Source organism: Ptychodera flava (assembly GCF_041260155.1).
Source record: "Ptychodera flava strain L36383 chromosome 3 unlocalized genomic scaffold, AS_Pfla_20210202 Scaffold_26__1_contigs__length_13983176_pilon, whole genome shotgun sequence".
Taxonomy (NCBI): Eukaryota; Metazoa; Hemichordata; class Enteropneusta; family Ptychoderidae; genus Ptychodera; species Ptychodera flava.
This window is the reverse complement of record NW_027248280.1, coordinates 13,343,544-13,362,630: the sequence shown is the minus strand read 5'-3', so window position 1 is coordinate 13,362,630 and position 19,087 is coordinate 13,343,544. Positions and strand designations below refer to the sequence as shown.

General features: G+C 38.3%; 2 protein-coding genes and 1 long non-coding RNA gene across 3 annotated transcripts; 2 read left to right on the top strand and 1 right to left on the bottom strand.

Annotated features, from left to right (window-relative positions):
• The first annotated feature begins 3,403 nt into the window (after positions 1-3,403).
• LOC139125787 (uncharacterized) lies at positions 3,404-8,092 on the top strand. Its single transcript, XM_070691882.1, has 9 exons — positions 3,404-4,237; positions 4,438-4,747; positions 5,034-5,318; positions 5,489-5,732; positions 5,936-6,125; positions 6,446-6,667; positions 6,956-7,127; positions 7,392-7,540; positions 7,822-8,092. The coding sequence occupies exons 1-9, from the start codon at positions 3,937-3,939 to the stop codon at positions 7,995-7,997; spliced, it is 2,049 nt and encodes a 682-aa protein (XP_070547983.1). The 5' UTR covers positions 3,404-3,936; the 3' UTR covers positions 7,998-8,092.
• On the bottom strand, positions 8,017-9,928 carry LOC139125788 (uncharacterized). The gene is made up of 2 exons (XM_070691883.1): positions 9,470-9,928; positions 8,017-8,741 (listed from the first exon to the last, which is right to left on the bottom strand). Exons 1-2 carry the CDS (start codon positions 9,718-9,720, stop codon positions 8,309-8,311), a joined length of 684 nt encoding a protein of 227 aa, XP_070547984.1. The 5' UTR covers positions 9,721-9,928; the 3' UTR covers positions 8,017-8,308.
• A 3,205-nt stretch (positions 9,929-13,133) lies between these two features.
• LOC139126083 (uncharacterized) lies at positions 13,134-16,688 on the top strand. Its single transcript, XR_011550459.1, has 4 exons — positions 13,134-13,312; positions 14,688-14,744; positions 15,380-15,439; positions 16,426-16,688. It is a non-coding gene; the product is annotated as an uncharacterized lncRNA (long non-coding RNA).
• Positions 16,689-19,087: the final 2,399 nt, after the last annotated feature.

The following is a 19,087-nucleotide window of genomic DNA, read 5'->3' as shown; positions in this document are numbered from 1 at the left end:
TGTATTTCTGTCCGGACAACAATTGAAATTTTCGTTGTAAAATCACATGTTATTTAGTTGTAGGGCACGTAATGTTTCCGAATAATATGCAATTCTCTGTTATTTGACAGGCTATTCAACATGAGCCAGTGATTATTTCGATCAAAACTAACGGAAAAATCGCCAGAAGATACAGCTAATGGAACTAAGTAAGTGAATCAAGTATGCAAATCTGTTTAAGGCCTGGGAAGAATTCTTTCATATTTTGAAGGAAACTTTAATATTTTAGGGGGAAATTATTTGAATTTATCAGTCTATTCTGGAGAAAATAATAAAATATCTAATCCACAAACAAATTGATTTCCAAGTTAAGTAGTAAAAACAAAATCCATACATTGGCCAGTTTGATTACATGTTTTAAGTGGTGTGTTGTATCAGTGTGCCCTCTAACTACCATGATTGCAAAAACTTTAGAGTCAATTTGAAAATTGCCCCTTTTCTTGACAATTTTCTTGTGTGTCTCAGAGAATATTTATGAGTTATAACTAAAAATAGGCATTCACAATATTTAGTTTTGGAGACGATTTAATTTGCAACCTTTTTGTGAGAGACATTCTCTGAGAAGAAGACAATCTGAGACTTTGATGTACGTACTTCATTTACTTCCAAATAAAACACAAAAATATTCCTGCCCATATATATTTTGCAGTCGTACTCAGTCTCAACAGCTGCAAAATCAGTGTTGATCCATGGCTGAATGTGTACATGGATTATGTAACCTTTGATTGTATTGTTTGTGTATTGCATTAACTTCCCAACCAAGTAAAACTGATTCTAGCCTAACACGGGTGTAAGTTTTAATGGGGTGATCGCGTCATGTCCTCATATGGCTTTACTAAATTACAAATATGATATATTCGGAGATAGACCAAGAAAGTAGTGTTGAAGTAGTAGTGTAGAAGTCATGTACAAGTTACATAGAGTCTCTACACTGAACAGGCATGTAGACAAAGGATCATTGTGAACCTGCCTGTATATGTAACTTTTCAGTCTCCAAGCAAAACATTGACATATGATAATCTATACTACCTAACCTTGCCATAATGCAGAGAACAAAAGCTGTCAAACACCTGGTTATGCTGCTACACAGTCATTTTGTAGGGCTGGAACTGCCTTGTGTCTTTTTACTGCCGCCATATTGTTTTGATGATGCCTACCTATAACGCATTGGAGCCCCACAATGCATTTGGAGCCCAAAATGCACTCTTGGCTTAAGGAGCATCTTATAGAAGACTTCAAAGTGTAGAATACAACTCCATCATGGCAAAGATGGGTGGAGAAACAGAAGAAGCATGAATGTTAAAACTTAGTCTAGTTTTGTGCGTGCACGTGTAGAATTTAAAAGAGTGTATGATATGTTATTGACTGCTTTCTATACTTTTTTGTGAATAGTATGTATAATTATGTTACTTGTATGTGCCCTGCAGGGCATAATATTGCTCTATAAGTCAAGTAATTGCGCTACACAGGGACAGTGTAGGGGGCCCATTGTGTAAAATACTGCTGCATGCATGCAACATGTTCCAGTGGCCAACACAGCAAAACATTGTCTTCCATAAGGTATGTTTAGGGGCCCTATAGGGCATGGCTAAATGCCCTGTAGGGAATAAAAGTGCCCTATAGGGCATAGGTAAAGTGCCCTACAGTGTATAATATTGCCCTATAGGGCATGGGTAAGTGCCCTACCAGGGAATAAAAGTGCCCTATAGGGCATGGTTAAGTACCCTACAGAGTATAATATTGCCCTATAGGGCATGGATAGGGTTGCCCTATAGGGCAAGCCTTGCCCTGCTGGTACCCTACTGACGCCCTACAGGATTCAGTTCTGCCCTATAGGGTTTTTTTGTAAGTGTAATAGGTATGGCATTTTCAATTGGTTTCACAATCTGATGCAATATTGCTGCCTGGTGGCCATTGAGTTACATTTTTTTTCATCTACAGAGCCATAACTCAGACAATATTTCCACTAATATCATTCAAAGTTGGTATAAAGGAAATTGACCTACGTCATACATATGCACATCATTTGTTTCACGACATGTAGTATCATGTCAATTATTGAATTTTCGCATTAGGCTGATATGTCAAGAAATACTGCATTAAATTTGATGAAGCTTGGTACAGATGTTGATCTCATAGTGTTGTAAGTACAATTCATGACACTTAGCAGTATCATTTAAATAAATTGTCACTTTGCATTTACATGATGAACTTTTGTTTTTAGGATGAATGTCCAGAAGTACTGCATCAAATTTTATAAAATATGGTACCAACGATAATCTATCAGTGTTATGATAGGATGCAAAAAAATGTTTGGCAACTTCCTGTCGATTATTACTAATTGACTCATTTAATAACCTTTTGTAATTAGGAGGGTGGCCTACATTGGTTTTATATTTTCACCACCATGGAACTCATTTTCACTCATTAAAGGGCTGGTGAAGAGTAAAACTGAATTTTTTATTGCTTGTTTATTTTAACGAATAAAATGATCAAAAAAAGATCTGCATTGGAATTTTTCAAAACTGCGCTCCCAGTTTCGAATAAAGGCCCTAGCGACGCCCTTGGCAACGACGATGCAAATCTTCGGCAATCTTCGGTAAATGTCGGGTGTGACGTCACTTACAGGGTATTGACCGCCGGCGCTATTCACTGCAGTGCTTTGTGTACATTCTAAATCTATTGTAAAAAGTTATAACAATGCCTAGGCGTTGTGTCGCGATGCATTGTTCCCATTGCGAATCAAAATTGTTTCAATGGCCGAAGGATGAAGATCTGGCCAAAAAATGGACAAAGTTTGTAAAAGCAAAGCGGGTTAATTTTACTCCCATAGCCACGAGCGTACTTTGCTACAAACATTTTACCGACGATTGTTTTGCCAACCTCATGGAATACGATCACGGATTTGCCAGAAGGTAAGCCCTAATTTGTAAGATTATTGATAAAAGTAGTGATCGGCTTGATTATTTTGGTGCTGTTGTCCTAGCCCACGAGTTCGAAACCGATGTGAGCGAAGGACTGCTGTGATTGCTTTCCAGGCATTTCTACGTGGCAAAACCATGTGTTGCGCAACGTCGTATAATGATGTACTTCGCGTCAAACGATATCGATATCAGAGGTTCACACTTGGCGACGTATATAATTCAGTACAAGTTACATCTACAACAGACCTAAGCCTTAGTTGCCGAAAAAAAATCACCCTTTCAAATCATCCAAAAATCATGAATGTTCCATTGATATGAATGTTCCACATGAATGTTCAACTGTGCCTTAGCTCGTCCTGCGTGGCGGTGACTAGTCGTTTCGGCCCAAGTCGTTTCGGCCTCTCTATTTCCGGCCCCGAGTTGTTTTAACACTGCAACTCAAGACGCTTCGGCATCCTGTTTCGATATTTTTTGCAAACTAATTAGTAATTTACTGAAGCGTCATATTCGTAAGTGTGACTTTTGCGTTGCGGCCAGTACTTTTATGTGCATTTTGTGTGACTTTTGCCGTGCCTTTTCGGCACCGCCGTCAAACTTTTGTAGAATCAGTAGAATCAGTCCGTACTGACAGTGATAAAGCTTTTACACAAATTGGAAAATGATATTACGATTTTTTTTGGTACGGTTTTTGACCACGTTCTCGCAAGAAAGCGTGTACGTGAATGTTGAAATACGACTTACGTCCAGAAATTGGGAGTCCGAAATGACTTGGTGCCGAAACGTGTGCATTAACCTGCGTAGCAGGCCTGCATGTCTTACAGCTAAGCGTACGTCTCCTCGTGGACGTGTAGCCGGGCCGAAAGACTTTTTTATGATTTCCGTGCAGGTTTTATTTCCCTATCTTTTTTGTAGTTAACAATATTCATTAATACTCTTGTTCACTGGCTGTAACTTTCTTTTCTATACCAGACTGATGCTCGTTGCAGATGCCGTTCCTACTATTCAACTCCGTCCACCTACTCCCCGACCTACTCCCACCACTCACCAAGATCAGGGTGCTCACCTCAGCCCACACACTCCTAGAGCTGCAGCTGCTAAACGTGAACGTAAGAGATTGGTGGCTCTTGCCGTCAGTTCATTACAAGAAGCAGCGAGTGCAGAGCCAACAGTTGAGCCAGAACCAACTATCCCAACAGATGAATCACCAAGTGTCATCAGTCAGCCAGAACAATTGCGATCATGTGAAATGACACATCCTTTGTCAACTGACAAAAGTAAGTTACGCTCACACAACAGCAAGACACCATCATATCAAATACAGGCACGTTACGTTTCATCGGACCTTAGTTCATTCATGATTGTTCTGTGCAGTTTTCCAATTTTCTGCTACAATTTCATAGAATTGTTTGAAACGTTTTTTATAAAATTCCTTTAAAAATGTAAGGATTTATTTCCATTTTTTCCCTTTGTACAGAAATACAGACACTGAAGTACACTCCGCCATGTGAAAAATGCAGTATGAGACCCCGTCATAAATCCATTGGTGTGCAGTGTGACTTACCGGTACCTCTGCAATCTCAATACCCAACAAAAAGAAAGAGAAAAGCCGGATCCGCTACATATGATCAGCCTCTGTCTGACATTGATGAAGAAATGGAAATATCAGAGGGAGAGGATGCAGAAGAGGAAGATCCAAACTATGGCATTGAAGAAACTCATGAAGATGGAGACATATCAGACTCTGAGAATGACACATCCGGAGGAATCAGGTTTGATGAAGTCAGGTAAGCTCATCATGTGATCACTGTGAAATTTACCTTGACCTAGTGAAATAAGAATCACTGTCATTTTACTGAAATGCCACACTTCATAGTGAAGGATTTATTTGCAATTCCTGGTTTCCCTCTTTCCAATATGAAATTTAATGCAAATATGCATATTTCTGTGACATGCGAAATTGGCATTTTCAATCAAATGGATTACATCTATTGAATTAACCCTTGAGAATGACTACAATAAAGGCGCATTACCGGTATATGTAATTTATGATCTATGTTTGATTTTTTTCAGGAACGATGGAAATGAAGACTTACACAAACAGAGGAAATATATTGTCTTTGAGTCTTCACTGATGGCCCTCTTTGCTCTTTGTACAGTGTGCAGAGCCACAAATACATGTCATCGCTATGTGTGTGGAACCCTGCTAAAGGTCAGGGCTGTATGCAACTCCTGTGGTAATAAGCAGGAGTGGTGTAACCAGCCATTCATAAGAAACATACCAACCCTGAATCTGCTGCTCAACTGTGCAATTCTCTTTTCTGGGAGCTTACCAAGAAAAGCTTTAAGGATGTTCAGGTATGACACATTCACCTCAACCATGGAATATATTATATAAGGACTAAACTTTTGTTTTAAGTGTGAAAATTGTGCAATAACCAAGGTGTGTGATGGTTTTTACTCTTTTGCATGATAGAGTTTTAATTTGCAACTTTCAATTTACTAACAAACAGGTATGTTTTTTTCAGCTTTCTAAATATCCAGTGCCACACCACGAGGACATACTTTCACCACCAGGCATCCTACATGTATGATGCTATAGCCACTGTCTGGAAAAAGAAACAGGATGCTCTGTTCACTTCCCTCAGGCATAAGGAGTTGATACTTGGTGGTGATGCAAGGTGTGATTCCATGGGTCACTCTGCCAAATATGGAAGTTACAATTTAATGGAACTCAATGTTAACAAAGTGTTAATCGTCCAGTTGGTCCAGGTAAACATGAAATTGATGACAGAACAAATATACACGTGTGTATGTGTATGTGTGTGTGTTGGGGGAGTGACAAAATTTTTACCATTGCAAACTTTCATCACAAATGAAATTTTATGTTTCATTAAAGTCACATATAGTAGTACTTGTTGTTCTTGCATCCATAATATACTACAGTTGTTATTGTCATTTTTATCATCCTGCAGAGTAATGAGGTTGGAAGTAGCTATGGAATGGAGCTGGAGGGCTTGAAAAGGTGCCGCCAAGAGTTGGAAGCGTACAAAGATGTTGAAGTTAAAGCTATTATTACTGACAGGCATCGTCAGGTAGCAAAATGGATCAGGGAAAACTGGACCAATGTCACCCATTACTTTGATTGTTGGCATATTGTGAAAGGTCAGAGCATTTGTAAATATGAACAGTTTTTGTCAAATATATTTCTTTCATGCCTGTACTGTATCAGAGTCAAGTAAAGGGAATTGATATAATTCAGTATCTAGTACAGTATGTAAATAGAAATGAAAGTATCTGTGACTTCCATTGTTATCCAAGATGCACTGTATGTCAACATGCAATGGAAGCTTCACCATCGCCGAACAGTAGGGTCTCTTGCCCTCGATAATGGAACAGAGTAGTACATGAATGATTAGATTAAATGTCACTAATTACAACAGAAGTGCATATTGTATGTATTGACAACACAGTATAATTTTCAGGTTTATGCAAAAAGCTGATGGCACTGGCCAAAAATAAGAACATGTCTGTCTTGAAGGAGTGGATCATGAGCATCAAGTGCCACTTGTACTGGTGTGCGCTGTCATCAACAACAGCAGAGGAGAAGAAGAAGAAATGGCTTGCTTGCGTTGACCACATACAGAATGTTCATGAAAACTGTTCACATCCTCCAATTACCAGGGACAAGCTGTGGCTATTACCTGGTAAGCTTTTTCACACCAGTGTCAATACACATGGTTTTGAGACATGCCTGTAACTCTGAGAAGTAATCATACATTTTACTTATTAGGAAATGGTTTTGCAGTGTGCGCATTCCTCTTCTTTCAGCTATATGACAGTTTGCTATAAGTTTCATTCAATGTAGCATTATATGCATGTGATCGTGACAACTGTAAATAGATGGACATTTAGTCATGGACCAGCAAAAAAAAACATTTTTCTCGAGGGTCATGATTTAGTTAACTCATTAAGCTTGCATATTTTATTTATAGGTACTGAAGTGAATGTCAAAGTGGTAGAACTCCTTACCAAGACCATGTTTGTAAATGATGTACAGAAGATGTCACATCATGGGCAGACCAGTGGTGTGGAGGCTTATCATAGTATTGTTAATCATTTTGTACCCAAAATGTACACGTTTTCCTACAAAGGAATGTGCAGCAGGTGGGTGGGTTGTCTCTTGATGTGTGGAAGTGAAATCCCTACCGGCAGTACCAGTACATTCTGCCTTTTTCTTGTTTATGGGAGCAATGCAATGGAATAATTCAAATACCAGGTAGTAATTGTGAACTCTAAAAATGGACATGTATTCCCAAGGAAAACATTCAAATAGTCTCGTCATTTCAGATTCTAACCCAGAACTACCAGCAGATAATTTTCTCGACCATGTTCTTATTTGCTTTTGTTTTTTTGTGCTACTTAATACAGAGTAAGACTTGCTGCAATGCATTACAATGAAAATGCTGGGAGGGGACAGAAAGTAACCAGGGAAGGAGCTAACTGTTACAGCATTGCATATCCTAAGTACAAGAATGGTGGCTATTCCCTCAAAAAGGTCCTGGTTGAGGCAACATATGGTAAGTATTTCAGTGTACAACCATGCGCCAGTCAACGAAGAAAATATTAATAGTTAAAAGCACATTGCCTGTATTGTTTTGAATTATTATTCGTACCATGATTTCAAATAAAGAAACTCATTTCATGATTCTTTCCACCGTGTGGTTCACGGTGTGGGCACTGAGTTTTCAAATACTGGTGATGAAAATACAAGTTTTTTTTAATTATCAATTTACAACCATGTGAAATTTAGTGATCATATTCTTTTGTATTGTAAGCAAACCTTTTATAATTTGTATAGGTTACGTGCACGACTGCTTCTCTGAGGTATTGAAATTGGCTAAACACCCAAAGAAACGTAGGACTGATGTTCCGAGAGTTGAAGACCCACCGTTCCTTACTGCAGCTCTTTCCAAGCCGGACAAGGAAACTGTCATTGCCGAACACTGTACACGCTTTCGTGAAAATTACATCTAATTAAACTTGCAAGACAGAGTTTGATACACAACTGTGCTATATAACACTTTTATTCAAGCATTAAATTGCACTATTTTTACAATAATGACAATAAACAGCTGGCTCATAGTCTTTTTTCACCTCCTTGTTTGGTTGACGTTACATGACCATTCAGTGGGTACAGTCTGTGGTTTCCCCATTACTTTGTCAACTGAAACTCAGTGTGCAATTCACAGGAAAGGTCAATAAAGTTTAAAAATACCCAGTTACTCAGAATAACAAAACAGATTCATCTTGAGTATGATTTGACACTACTAATTATGCAGAATGTATCAATGCAGTTCTGGAAGATTGTCCTCAGCAACAAGAAACCCTTTAAAAACAAAATTTTCTTCTTCACCTGGAGGTGGGAAGTGTGCCCTGATACAAGACACAGCACAAGCTGGTAGTACAGTCCGGTTGTCTTTACCAAGGAACTCCCAGCACCAGCGGACAAACTGTCTATACGCAATGTGTCTGTACTTGGCATCCTGGGGTCCATTGAATGCCTTCCCTTTGTACTGCTGCTTGTATGTTAGCCACGCCACCTGTAATCCATCAGGACAAAGGCACACTGCTTGCATTCCAGGATGGTCTGTAATACAGGTTAATTTTCGATGAAACCGCTCCTGCCCTGTCATCCTTTTATCCATCACTTGTGGAATTTCAGCACAGCAAACACACTCAACAGCTGTGGGCATTGTTTGGCAGTGGCTGCACATGCACCTGTGAAAATAGCATGGAATTGGGCTTCAGAACTGAAGTTACATCATTTTGAGTATAGAGGGGATGAGCTTCACTTCACTTCACTTTGACAATACTATAAGTTTTTAAAAATGGCAGGAATTTAAAAATGAACACAAACAGAACTTCTTGAAACACAGATAAAGGCTACATCATTTATTAGGTGGATTGCAATAAACATCAGAGAAAATCGGATCATATCTTGGGGTGACAAATTCTACAGAGTTACAACTCTTGGGGCTTTTAAAGGAACGATTTTGTGTTTGTTCGGCCCTGACAGCCTAGCCATTTCGACCTTTATCGGCGTAGCCTATATAGTCTATATCGTTTTGTCAGGAATGACATGAGACGACAGTACGATAATACGAACAGTGCGCGAGAGCGGTTTTGTCAGTATGACTCACACAAATTGCTAGAGACTTACAGCTACCACCTTAATTTTCTACCAACGGACAATGTTTTGTAACGGCCTCAAGTGTACATGTACTCGGGGCCAAAACGCATAGGGCGTCGGGGCAGACACAACCGGGATCGTGAAAATTACCGGCCGACACCAACAAGTGCCGAAACTACTTGTTGCCCTTAAAAATGTAGAGACGAACAACAAATGACAGTGACTTTCTACATCGCCCATTTTCTCCCTCATGTGTTCCTGACTATGAAGAATTTGCATTCATGTTTGTTTGAGACGGCGTTACATAGCATCTTACCATTCTGGTAGCCTTGCTGGGTCAAGCCGCCACAGTCGATCGGGTCGTTCTGGTGCAATGTATTGGGGATTTTCGTCGGCATCTGGTTCATACATGTACGGACCGACGTACATGACTTCTTGTACTTCTTCTTCTTCTTCATCTCCTGCCATTTGTTCGTCCTCAGAGCTCGAGCAAACACTGTCTTGGTCGTGACACTCGACAGATGCAGAAGCCGCCATTTTGTTCCAGGCAAGCAGGCAAGCACGCATACAGGCTGCGCTGTAAATGACGTCACACTTCCGGGTTTGATTTTTTTCGCGGGAAAATGTGACTTACCTTCGGAAAATGCACTTTTTTCCCCATAAATACGCACTTAAACCGATTTTCTGCTGTAAATTTTTTGTTAGTACCTTTCCATGCATTATTTAATGAGTGAAAATCACCTTTTCAGCATTTTTTTTTTTACTCTTCACCAGCCCTTTAATAGCTCCATCTTTATTGCAGTATTTGTAATCACAGACCTAATTAATGAACGAGACTCTATATTCTCTCTGAGGACTTGTAATTAAAGTACCCATTAACAAGTGGGGACAGTGTCATCAATGGTGACTTGTCATTAATGTTAAAGGTGGCCATTAAGATGAATAATAATTTGAAGTTCAAAGTGTTTTTTTCTTTGTTTGCCATAGCACATTCATAATAGTGGCGGTGGCTTGGGATCACACGGGCAATTTGCAATACCCGGTACTAGTGTGCCCAACAATGTTGATAGTCATGTAAGCATTTCATTCAGTAATCGGCAAGACAGTTTGATCGCTTTTTGACAGCTGTGGTATTGCCACTTCTATTGTTCCTCCTGCAATCATTTATGATATCGCAGAATGACTATCATTATGGCTTGATAAATTGCTAATTGCCTGTCTGTTCTCCAGCCATTGCCACTGTAATCTTCTAGGTCCCAAATGGAGCAAAGGTCTGCAGGCAAGTTCTTGGATGTGAACAGCAAGTTCCATTAGTGTCTTCAACCAGGGAGAAGGTTATCAAAAACCATATAGACCTTGCATTTATTGTGGAAAACTCCAATCTAAACTTTCTCGTCACATCAAAACTGTTCATAAACATGAGAAGGCTGTGTGAAAAAGGTGTTGTCATTGCCAAAGGTAGAACAGAATTGTGAACTGGATGGAATGAAGAAAAGTGGAATCTTTCATCATAACCAAAGTGTAATCCAAAAATCAACCAATTTGACTAATGTGCAACTTATGAAAAAACGTAGTCAAGGTAAAGTGCTGGAACTCTCTGTCTGTGGATATTGTAAAAGGTTTTCTAGAGTCGCATCATTAGCATGGAAAACACAGGGCATGTTGTGCAGCAGCTGAACCCTCAACACTCGAGTGCCCTTCGTATCCTGCCAGTCTCTTAACATGTGCTCCTGAGTATAAAGCTGAAATACTAGATCGTTCCCTACATGATGATGTTGGTGGAATACTGTGTAAAACTGATGAAATGATTGTATACACAGGAAGTAAGATATGGCAAAAAAGTCCTGAGCGGCAATCGGCTGTGATGAATTCAATGAGATGTCTTGCTAATCTGTTATCCCAGTTTAAAAAAAGCATCATCTAATGCAGCTATGACCGGAGAAGACATGTTGAAAAGACAAAACTTCCACTTCTTTGAAGAAGCACTCAAGAACTGTACCACACATAAAGATGGCTCTACAAAGGCATCACTAAAATTGAGGCTCGGTTATTGCCTTAAAAGTGCAGCTACATGCATGAAAGCCAAATACATCATAGAGGATGAAAAAAATGGAGTTGAAAAAGCTCATGAGGTTGATCTTTTTGAGACATGCAGTGTTATCTTCACAATGGGCATTCTTATTCAGAGAATCCAAAAAAACACTGATTGAAAACAGAGACCGTAAACTACGGAGACCAGAACAGCTTCCACTAGAGAGCGATCTAGAGAAGTTGCGTAGCTACACAAGCACGTCTACTTGTAAGAGAATGGGTGGACTCCCAAAACCAAGTTTGGGTACATAAACAAATGGTGGAACAAGGAAAAGACCCAGCTATAAAAACACCTGATCAGTAAATTTGATCTCGCATACAAGTCTGGTAGAGGGAAAGGTATAGTACCACTACTGATCCCAAAAGATCTAAAACCAGCTATTGAAAAGTTAATTCAGGCGAGAAAGTTGGTTGGTATCGCTGAACTTAATCCCTACTTATTCCCATACACGAGAGGATCATGCGACCAGTGCAGAGGATGGGACTGTGTTACTGAAGTAGCAAGGAATGCTGGTTTACGTCAGCCAGGCTTGGTTACAGCAACAAAAATGCGCCACCGAGCGGCTACATACTACTCACTTCTGGATGCCAGCAGTAATCTGCTAGAAATGCCATGCTGAAACATATGGGCCATACACAGGCAATCAATGAAACCATTTACCAGTGTCCACCTAGTTCAATGGAGCTATGCCATGTGGGGAGTTTCTTCGATAACCTTGATTCTGGAAAACATCCAAAGAATATCGGTTCTGTACTGAGCTCTCCAGGCATACAAGGTACAGTCATAATATGTCTGGTATTCTCCACTCCCCTAAAAGGCACATGAGCTGCAACTCTGCGAAATTTGTCCAGCCTCAAGATAGGTTCTAGTTTTCTCACATATATTCATTGCTATCTGCAAATTGTATGATTGATACATTAACTATGCCTCAACAATATTTGCTTGTGGTAGAATAGGCAAGAAATTGAACAGATTTTGTTTGTTTTAAATTTCCCACCATTTTCAAAATTTTGCAATATCATGTGAAAAACAGATGAAATTTTTGTCAAAGTTGAGTGAATCCCTTTCTCATCCCTTCAGTGGTTTGCACCATGTTGTATGTTTAAAAATTCAAATGTGTACATGCACCATTTATGCTGTTTATTAAGTAGTGGTGTGGAGGCAGCCATATTTAGGTGTGGCACCTGTTTTATTATTTGTTGTACTGAATCCTCCCCATGTAGTCTAACTCAGTGGATAGTTATACTTGAGTAAACGTCTCTGAGTAAGAAAATTTCTATGAAAAATTTTAATCTTCTTGTAAACTCATTACAATAATACCAAATTTGCAACTCACTTGCCTTTATCTGAAACCAGCGACATAACTATATTAATTTACCTGTGTCTCATGATTCACATAGAGCACCATTTGTTTCATTTGGCACTTTCAAGTGGTAAAAGGCATATATTTTATGAAATGTTGAAAGGCCACTATAGGGAAAAAGTGCGTGACTAGAGCGAGAAACTGACCCTTTCTCACAATTGGTGAGAATCTGTTCTTATTCTCACAGCTGTCGGTGAGAAAATTTTATTCTCCACTGGACATTGGTGAGAAATGCATTCCTTGGCGAGAATCAAGTGTGAGAACAAATTCTCACCGGTGAGAATGGAAATTCTCACTAATAAGTACAGCGAGAATTGAAATTCACTGGCGAGAATCATCAAGACTCGCCTTTCGGAGTCTTTATGATTCTCGCCAATAGTAAGACCAACCAGACTCTCTTCGTTAGATCCTAGGTCAAGAGAGCTGACCTGTGCCTTTGCTTTGTTATGTAAATATTTTCCTGCCTTTACAATGGGCTGATTTCATAATAGTATAGCCACGCATTATTCATTTGAACTTTAGGCAGTCAGCAGTGAACACCATGGCTCTTGTTAATGTAAAGTACGACTCCAAATTCCATGGAAAATTAGGATCAGAGGTCCATTGGCAAGATTCTAACAGTGTTATGGATAAGGGAGCTCACTAATATGTTACAACTGTAAGGATTGACATTGCAGCATCAACTGAACTGATCTCTAAATTATGTGAGTTAAGATACACAACAGTTTAATTATGCACTTTGCTGAAGGGACAAGTCAAAATTGCTAGACTGGAGAGGTAGGCCTTGCATTCATATGTGTAGGTGGCTTTATGTTTTGTAGTCCCTGTATGTTTCATCAAGTTTTGATCGATTGTTAATCATGATGCCTTTCGAAATATACTACATGTATAATACTTGCTGACTGATTTTTTTTGAGTTTTGCAGTAATTCATTGCATTGGTATAATCTATGGCAGTATCATAAGGTGGTATTCCCTACTTAACAAAAGTTTAAAACATATTGTTGTCATACTTTCTAAGAGATTGAACTCACACAAGACAAACAAACTTCTGTAAAAGAGTGACGAAATTAAATATAGTTCTACAAAAATTCTACATAAAAATTCTGTAGAACATGGTAGAAATTCAATAAATTTGTACAAATTTGTAGAATGTGTATTGAATTTACATAGAAATTATGTAAATTCTATAGAAATGATACAGAAATTCTGAGAAAAAGGAGGCAAAAACTCCATTAAACTCTATTAATTTCAATAAAGGTTCAGTAGAATTTCTGTTGAAATTCTACACCACTTTAATTGAATTTTGTCATCAATTTCAATAGAATTTCTACAGAATGTTTTCATAAGGGACCCATCAACTATGATGCTTGCGTACAGAACAGAACTTATACTGACACAGTAAGTAAATCTAGCAACATGTGAAAACAGATGATTTTTAAACTGTCAACCGAGGGCCCAGTTTTAAATCTTACAGTTATGTATTAATCATTAAAATATTGCTTGAGACATAGTTATAATTGTGTGCGTTTCACAGCTCCAGAAGCATGCGCGTTGAACATGGTAAATTTTTATATGAAGATGCATGTAATCAAAATGTTGCATTTTTAGTTTGATTTATGACTAAATATGTAATTGTTCCTTTTTTTCAGACACCAACAGTAGCACACACTGTGTATTTGAATAGGAAATTTTAGGACATTACCGCTTAGCTTTTCTGAACTAAAATTTTGTTACAATTTTTTATTTGCTGCGATCAAATTACATTGTGTTAATTTCCTTGTGTGTGTTTTTCAGCCGCTTAGCCTCGTACCTTTTCTCATTTAGAGTGAACGCAAAACAAAGAATTTAATTACTTTGGCCTTATTCTATGATTTGAATTGATGTCGAGACTTCATCCTGAAATGCATTTTTATGCATTTCCATTTATCCTGATAGTATACTAGGCAAGTGCAACACAAGACAAAATAATTGTTTAGGCATTTGGTATTCTGTAGATGCCGTGTTGCTAAATCCTAGATGTATGTGTATAATACTACCAACTATGATTAATATTGTGCCGCCTTTCTTCATTTCACAGGCTAAAATCAAAGAAGCCATGGGTTCTTACACAAAAAGAAAAAGGGACCTAAGCAAGGTAATGGTCCTAATTAAATGCCTACATGAATGTCAAGGAATTGCATTGGGAAATTCTGTTTCAACTCTCCTGTATGCAGATTGTCCCAATACAATTTGGAAGTGCAACTATATCAGTCACTTGCCAGCTGTTCTGAAAATTGTTGCTGTCCTCAACAATGTCATGATGATTTGACATTCTGATTTGTTTTTGTTGTTAACACTTCCATTGAATGTAGTATTAGTCAGTTTGTGACTATTCAAAAGTAAACTGGTTTTGGTTCTCAAACTTAAAATAGGCTTATTTCTTTTACATGAATATTTTGACCACTTGTGTTTTGATTTGAAAATGCACTGCAAAATGTCTCTTTATTATGCAAACCATGGCTCACACCGGGATCATAAGCCATATTAACCCTTTGAGCGCCAGTCTATTTTTGTCACCTATATAAAATCAACTACAGTCAATTTTCTCCTAAAAGTGTAGCCAAGGAAATGTGATGTCCAAAAATTACAGAAAAACTCATAAAAATTTGTAAAATTTTGCACTAAAATTTTGGCAGGTAAAAATTACAGCGCTCAAAGGGTTAAGTTTATTGGGTGAACATTAATCACTGTAATATTTAATCAAGTATGTAAATTTCACTTTGTTAACAGAAACCTGCCGGGAAAAGAAGACTTCTTAGAATGATTACTCAGGAAGAAAAGTCCTCAGCGGTGAGTCATTTAATCAATGGACTACTCTTTGTACTTTGTTATTTTGAAGCATACATTTGTATCTTTCAAAATCGTTTTTTAGTTAGTCCAGCTGTCAGCAATATAATGCTTTTTCACTCGGTGGTTGACAGTTCATATATGTCTGTCAGTTTTCTCATATTAAAGGTGATTCCTAAAAACGGCTTATCCATTAGCAACAATACTGGGTATACAGGTCCCAAGGTATACTTATTCAGCCAACATAATCAAACTATATAGACATTATTTAACTAATTCCAGCAATTTTCATTCAAAACCTGCTCGACGAGTTCATTTTTAAAAATGTTCTACAGATCATTTATTTGACTCTCTTTTTTTTTTGGGGGGGGGTGATAATTTTCGTTCGTAAATCAGTCATCTTCAAAACTATGTCAGACAGGTGTGATATTGGAAACAAAACCCTGGGTAGCAACATTCATATTTTCAATCTTACACAGCCATCAGGAGTCAAATATTATAGCCGAGCTGTAACATCTGCTAGGTAGCTTGATTATGAATACTTTAAACATACGCTAGGCTAATTAAATTCCATTGTGTGTATACATTCTGCGAGCTGGAATGTTTTTCACAGAAATGTAAAAAGAAACAAATTTCATGTAATTACAAAAATACAACATACAACATGAATTAGTACTGAAATGAGCTCATATTAATATATTTTTGGCTTTCTGATTAATTGGCCTGTTAGTAGGGTAGACAACAGATAAGTTTGCATATGACATATAAACAATGATATTCATTTAGCTGCCAAACAAGAATTTTTTTATATTCCCATAATTTGTATTGATATTTACTGTCATTCACTCATACAAACATTCAGAGTTATTCTTATGACTGAAAACTTTGCGTACAACTTTGGCTCATGTGAAAGTGTTGGAATAGTGATTACATGTGTACCTTAGTACTTTATTTCACCATTTAACATAGGGTCTTTTTCCATTTTTTAGATGAAAACAGTTATGACGGAGGAGATGGTAGAAGTAGGAGAATGGATCGTTACCGTATATGAAGATCTCTGTGTCGGAAAAATACTGAAAATATGTTGGAAAACTGCCATGGTTCACTTTTTAGAGGAATCAGGGATTTGCCAAACCAAATTGAGTAGAAATGACAAACAGAAAGTAAAGCAGCAATATATTATTTGTAAAGTGATTGTTAATTTAATTGGGGAGGGAATACAGATTGATCATTTATCGTGAGAAAGGGCACAGAAATTTGGGAAACTTTTTGTTGATATTACATGAAGTAATCGGTTGAATAAATGAAATGAAAGATACTTAATGCAATATGTTTTTTTTACCTCTCAGGGTTCATATACTACTGGAGTCTTCCAAATTCAAACCACTCTACGGAATTGATCTTATGGGTGTTGCATTAGGGTGACCGAAAAATACTTGTGAAAAAAATTGTTTCCCAGCGTGCAAATACTAGAAAATCAGAATTTTCCTTGAAAATTACTGACAAAACTATTACAAAAAACAATTTGGATACACTTTGAGTGTGTAAACCCTGGAATTTCAGTTGTAGGGAGAGGGCAGTGGGGTGGGGGTGCTTGAGACATTGATGGAATTAAGTGGTAGAACGCACCTCGGGACAGACATTCAGACTCTGTAACTTTTACGATTCTCTTCTGATATACCTCATGTCGGGGCTCATTTACAGCTCTGACATATATCTAATTGTGGAGTTAATTAAGGGTTCATTTGCATATTTAATAATTAATGAATAGTGATATTACTCCAAAATTACAGCATAACATTTCATAAAACTTGCTACAGATTTTGATCTGATAAATATTTAATTGTACTGAGAAGTTAGCATTGGGCATGTCAAGTTCATAATTAGCTCATTTACATATTAAATGAAGTTTAGCAATTAGTGATTTAACTCTGAGAGTACTGCGCTAAAGTTGATGAAACCTGCTACACGGATGTTGATTATATTAATTTGCGAATTAGGTTTATTGTCAGGATATTGAAAAACATAATACAATTAATCTTCGTCAGAGATGTTACTCTGGCGGTAGACCGTATACACGTCTAGTCTTAATTATCCGTAGTCTGTCTGCCATTCTGCGTCAGAGCTCAATTGAACTGCAGTACGAATATACGATGACTGTCTATGTTCTTGTGTTTTGTTTAGGTCAATACATGTCGAGTCATCAGCAGTCAATTTCAATGCTTGATGACTAAGTTTGTAATTTTGGCAAACTCAAAATCTGTACACGTCCTTCCTTCCATTCAGAGGTCATATTAGCAGGTCAAGTTGTGTTGAGTAAATGCTAAAATTTTCTAGTCTATTTACTGGATATCCAACATTCTGTGAAGCGTAATACTATAATTAATGAACCTGTTGTAAAACATGTGAGCATATTCAGTTCATATCTGGTACTGTATTTGTTTTAACTATTGAAGTTTTTATCTCCTGCCTCTTAACAAGTATTGTATTTCCTGCTAGTCGGCCAATTTTTTAATGTATTAATTTTCACTTGCTGCAGTTTTGCCCTCTTTTGAGGTTGTTTTTATCAAGTAGTTTATCAGGTAGTTGAGGTAGTTTTTATAGCCTGGTATATATATGGCAGAAACAAGAAGATCAGTCTTCAAAGAACAGGATGAGCATTTTGGCACTATAGTGACCTAAAAACAACCAGTAGTCCTTTTGACAAGCGCACTGAACCAGAAACCCTCAATGGGGTGCAGATTGCGGGCAAGGCATTATCCAGGGGTGGAATGATATAACAACAGAAAATCTCTAAAATCATATCACAAACAAAGTTCCTAACTGGAACATCATCGAGCCAACGAACTGACAAACGACACACTAGTGTTCACACAAAAAAGATAGCCCATAAGCACTGTGTGAAACTTTGCACACATAGAAAAGGCCAATCATTGCATACAAACGAAATCCATACATCAGCCATCCTGAGGCCTAAGTCCACGGCATGAGGAATGAGGTTACAAGGGTTAATGAACAGAGTCAGCCACCCTGCAGAGCCACCCAGGAGAAGAAAAGAATAACAACTGTAAAAGGTACAGGGTGGAAGAACCTTGTCCCAGCTCATCCAAGCAAGCAGGAAGTTTCCACGCCGGACGGCCGTCCCCCTGCCCTTTCCCGAGATGCGGTTTCGAATCGAAGGGGATGAAGGAGCACATCTTCCCCGATGCCTCCGTGAAGATCCAGGACGCGTACACTACAACACCATCACTGATCTCCTGGAGTTCCTGATGAGAAGCTGGTGGGGCCTAACAGCCAATTTTGGCACTTTACGATCACCTGAAGGCCGCCCAAGCCCATGCCAGAATACCTGAAGGGGCCAAAGTCACCTAGAGACCAAAAACATGGCTAGTTCACGATCTCTACACATGCAATGAAAGTTTGAACCCCGTCAACTCTGAGGCAGCAGACAATTCACCAGCCCAAGTAGTGGCAAAAGACAACAATGACTTCCCCATCGACTCTGAGCAGGCAGACAATCAAGTGGCAGAACCAGGCGAAAGCAAAACTCCTGTCAACTCCCCCGTCGACTCTGAGCAGGCAGACAATTCACCAGCCCAAGTAATGGCGAAACCAGTTCGACAGACATATAGCCGGAAGAAATCAAAATTG

What these genes read in the sequence shown, in the direction of transcription:
- LOC139125787 (XM_070691882.1), top strand. Translation starts at nt 3,937, where the DNA reads ATGCTCGTTGCAGATGCCGTTCCTACTATTCAACTCCGTCCACCTACT. An exon ending in AAAGCTTTAAGGATGTTCAG is followed by an intron (nt 5,319 to 5,488) that starts GTATGACACATT and finishes TGTTTTTTTCAG; the next exon opens with CTTTCTAAATATCCAGTGCC. An exon ending in TACAAAGGAATGTGCAGCAG is followed by an intron (nt 7,128 to 7,391) that starts GTGGGTGGGTTG and finishes TACTTAATACAG; the next exon opens with AGTAAGACTTGCTGCAATGC.
- LOC139125788 (XM_070691883.1), bottom strand. Translation starts at nt 9,720, where the DNA reads ATGCGTGCTTGCCTGCTTGCCTGGAACAAAATGGCGGCTTCTGCATCT. An exon ending in CCAGCAAGGCTACCAGAATG is followed by an intron (nt 8,742 to 9,469) that starts GTAAGATGCTAT and finishes CTATTTTCACAG; the next exon opens with GTGCATGTGCAGCCACTGCC.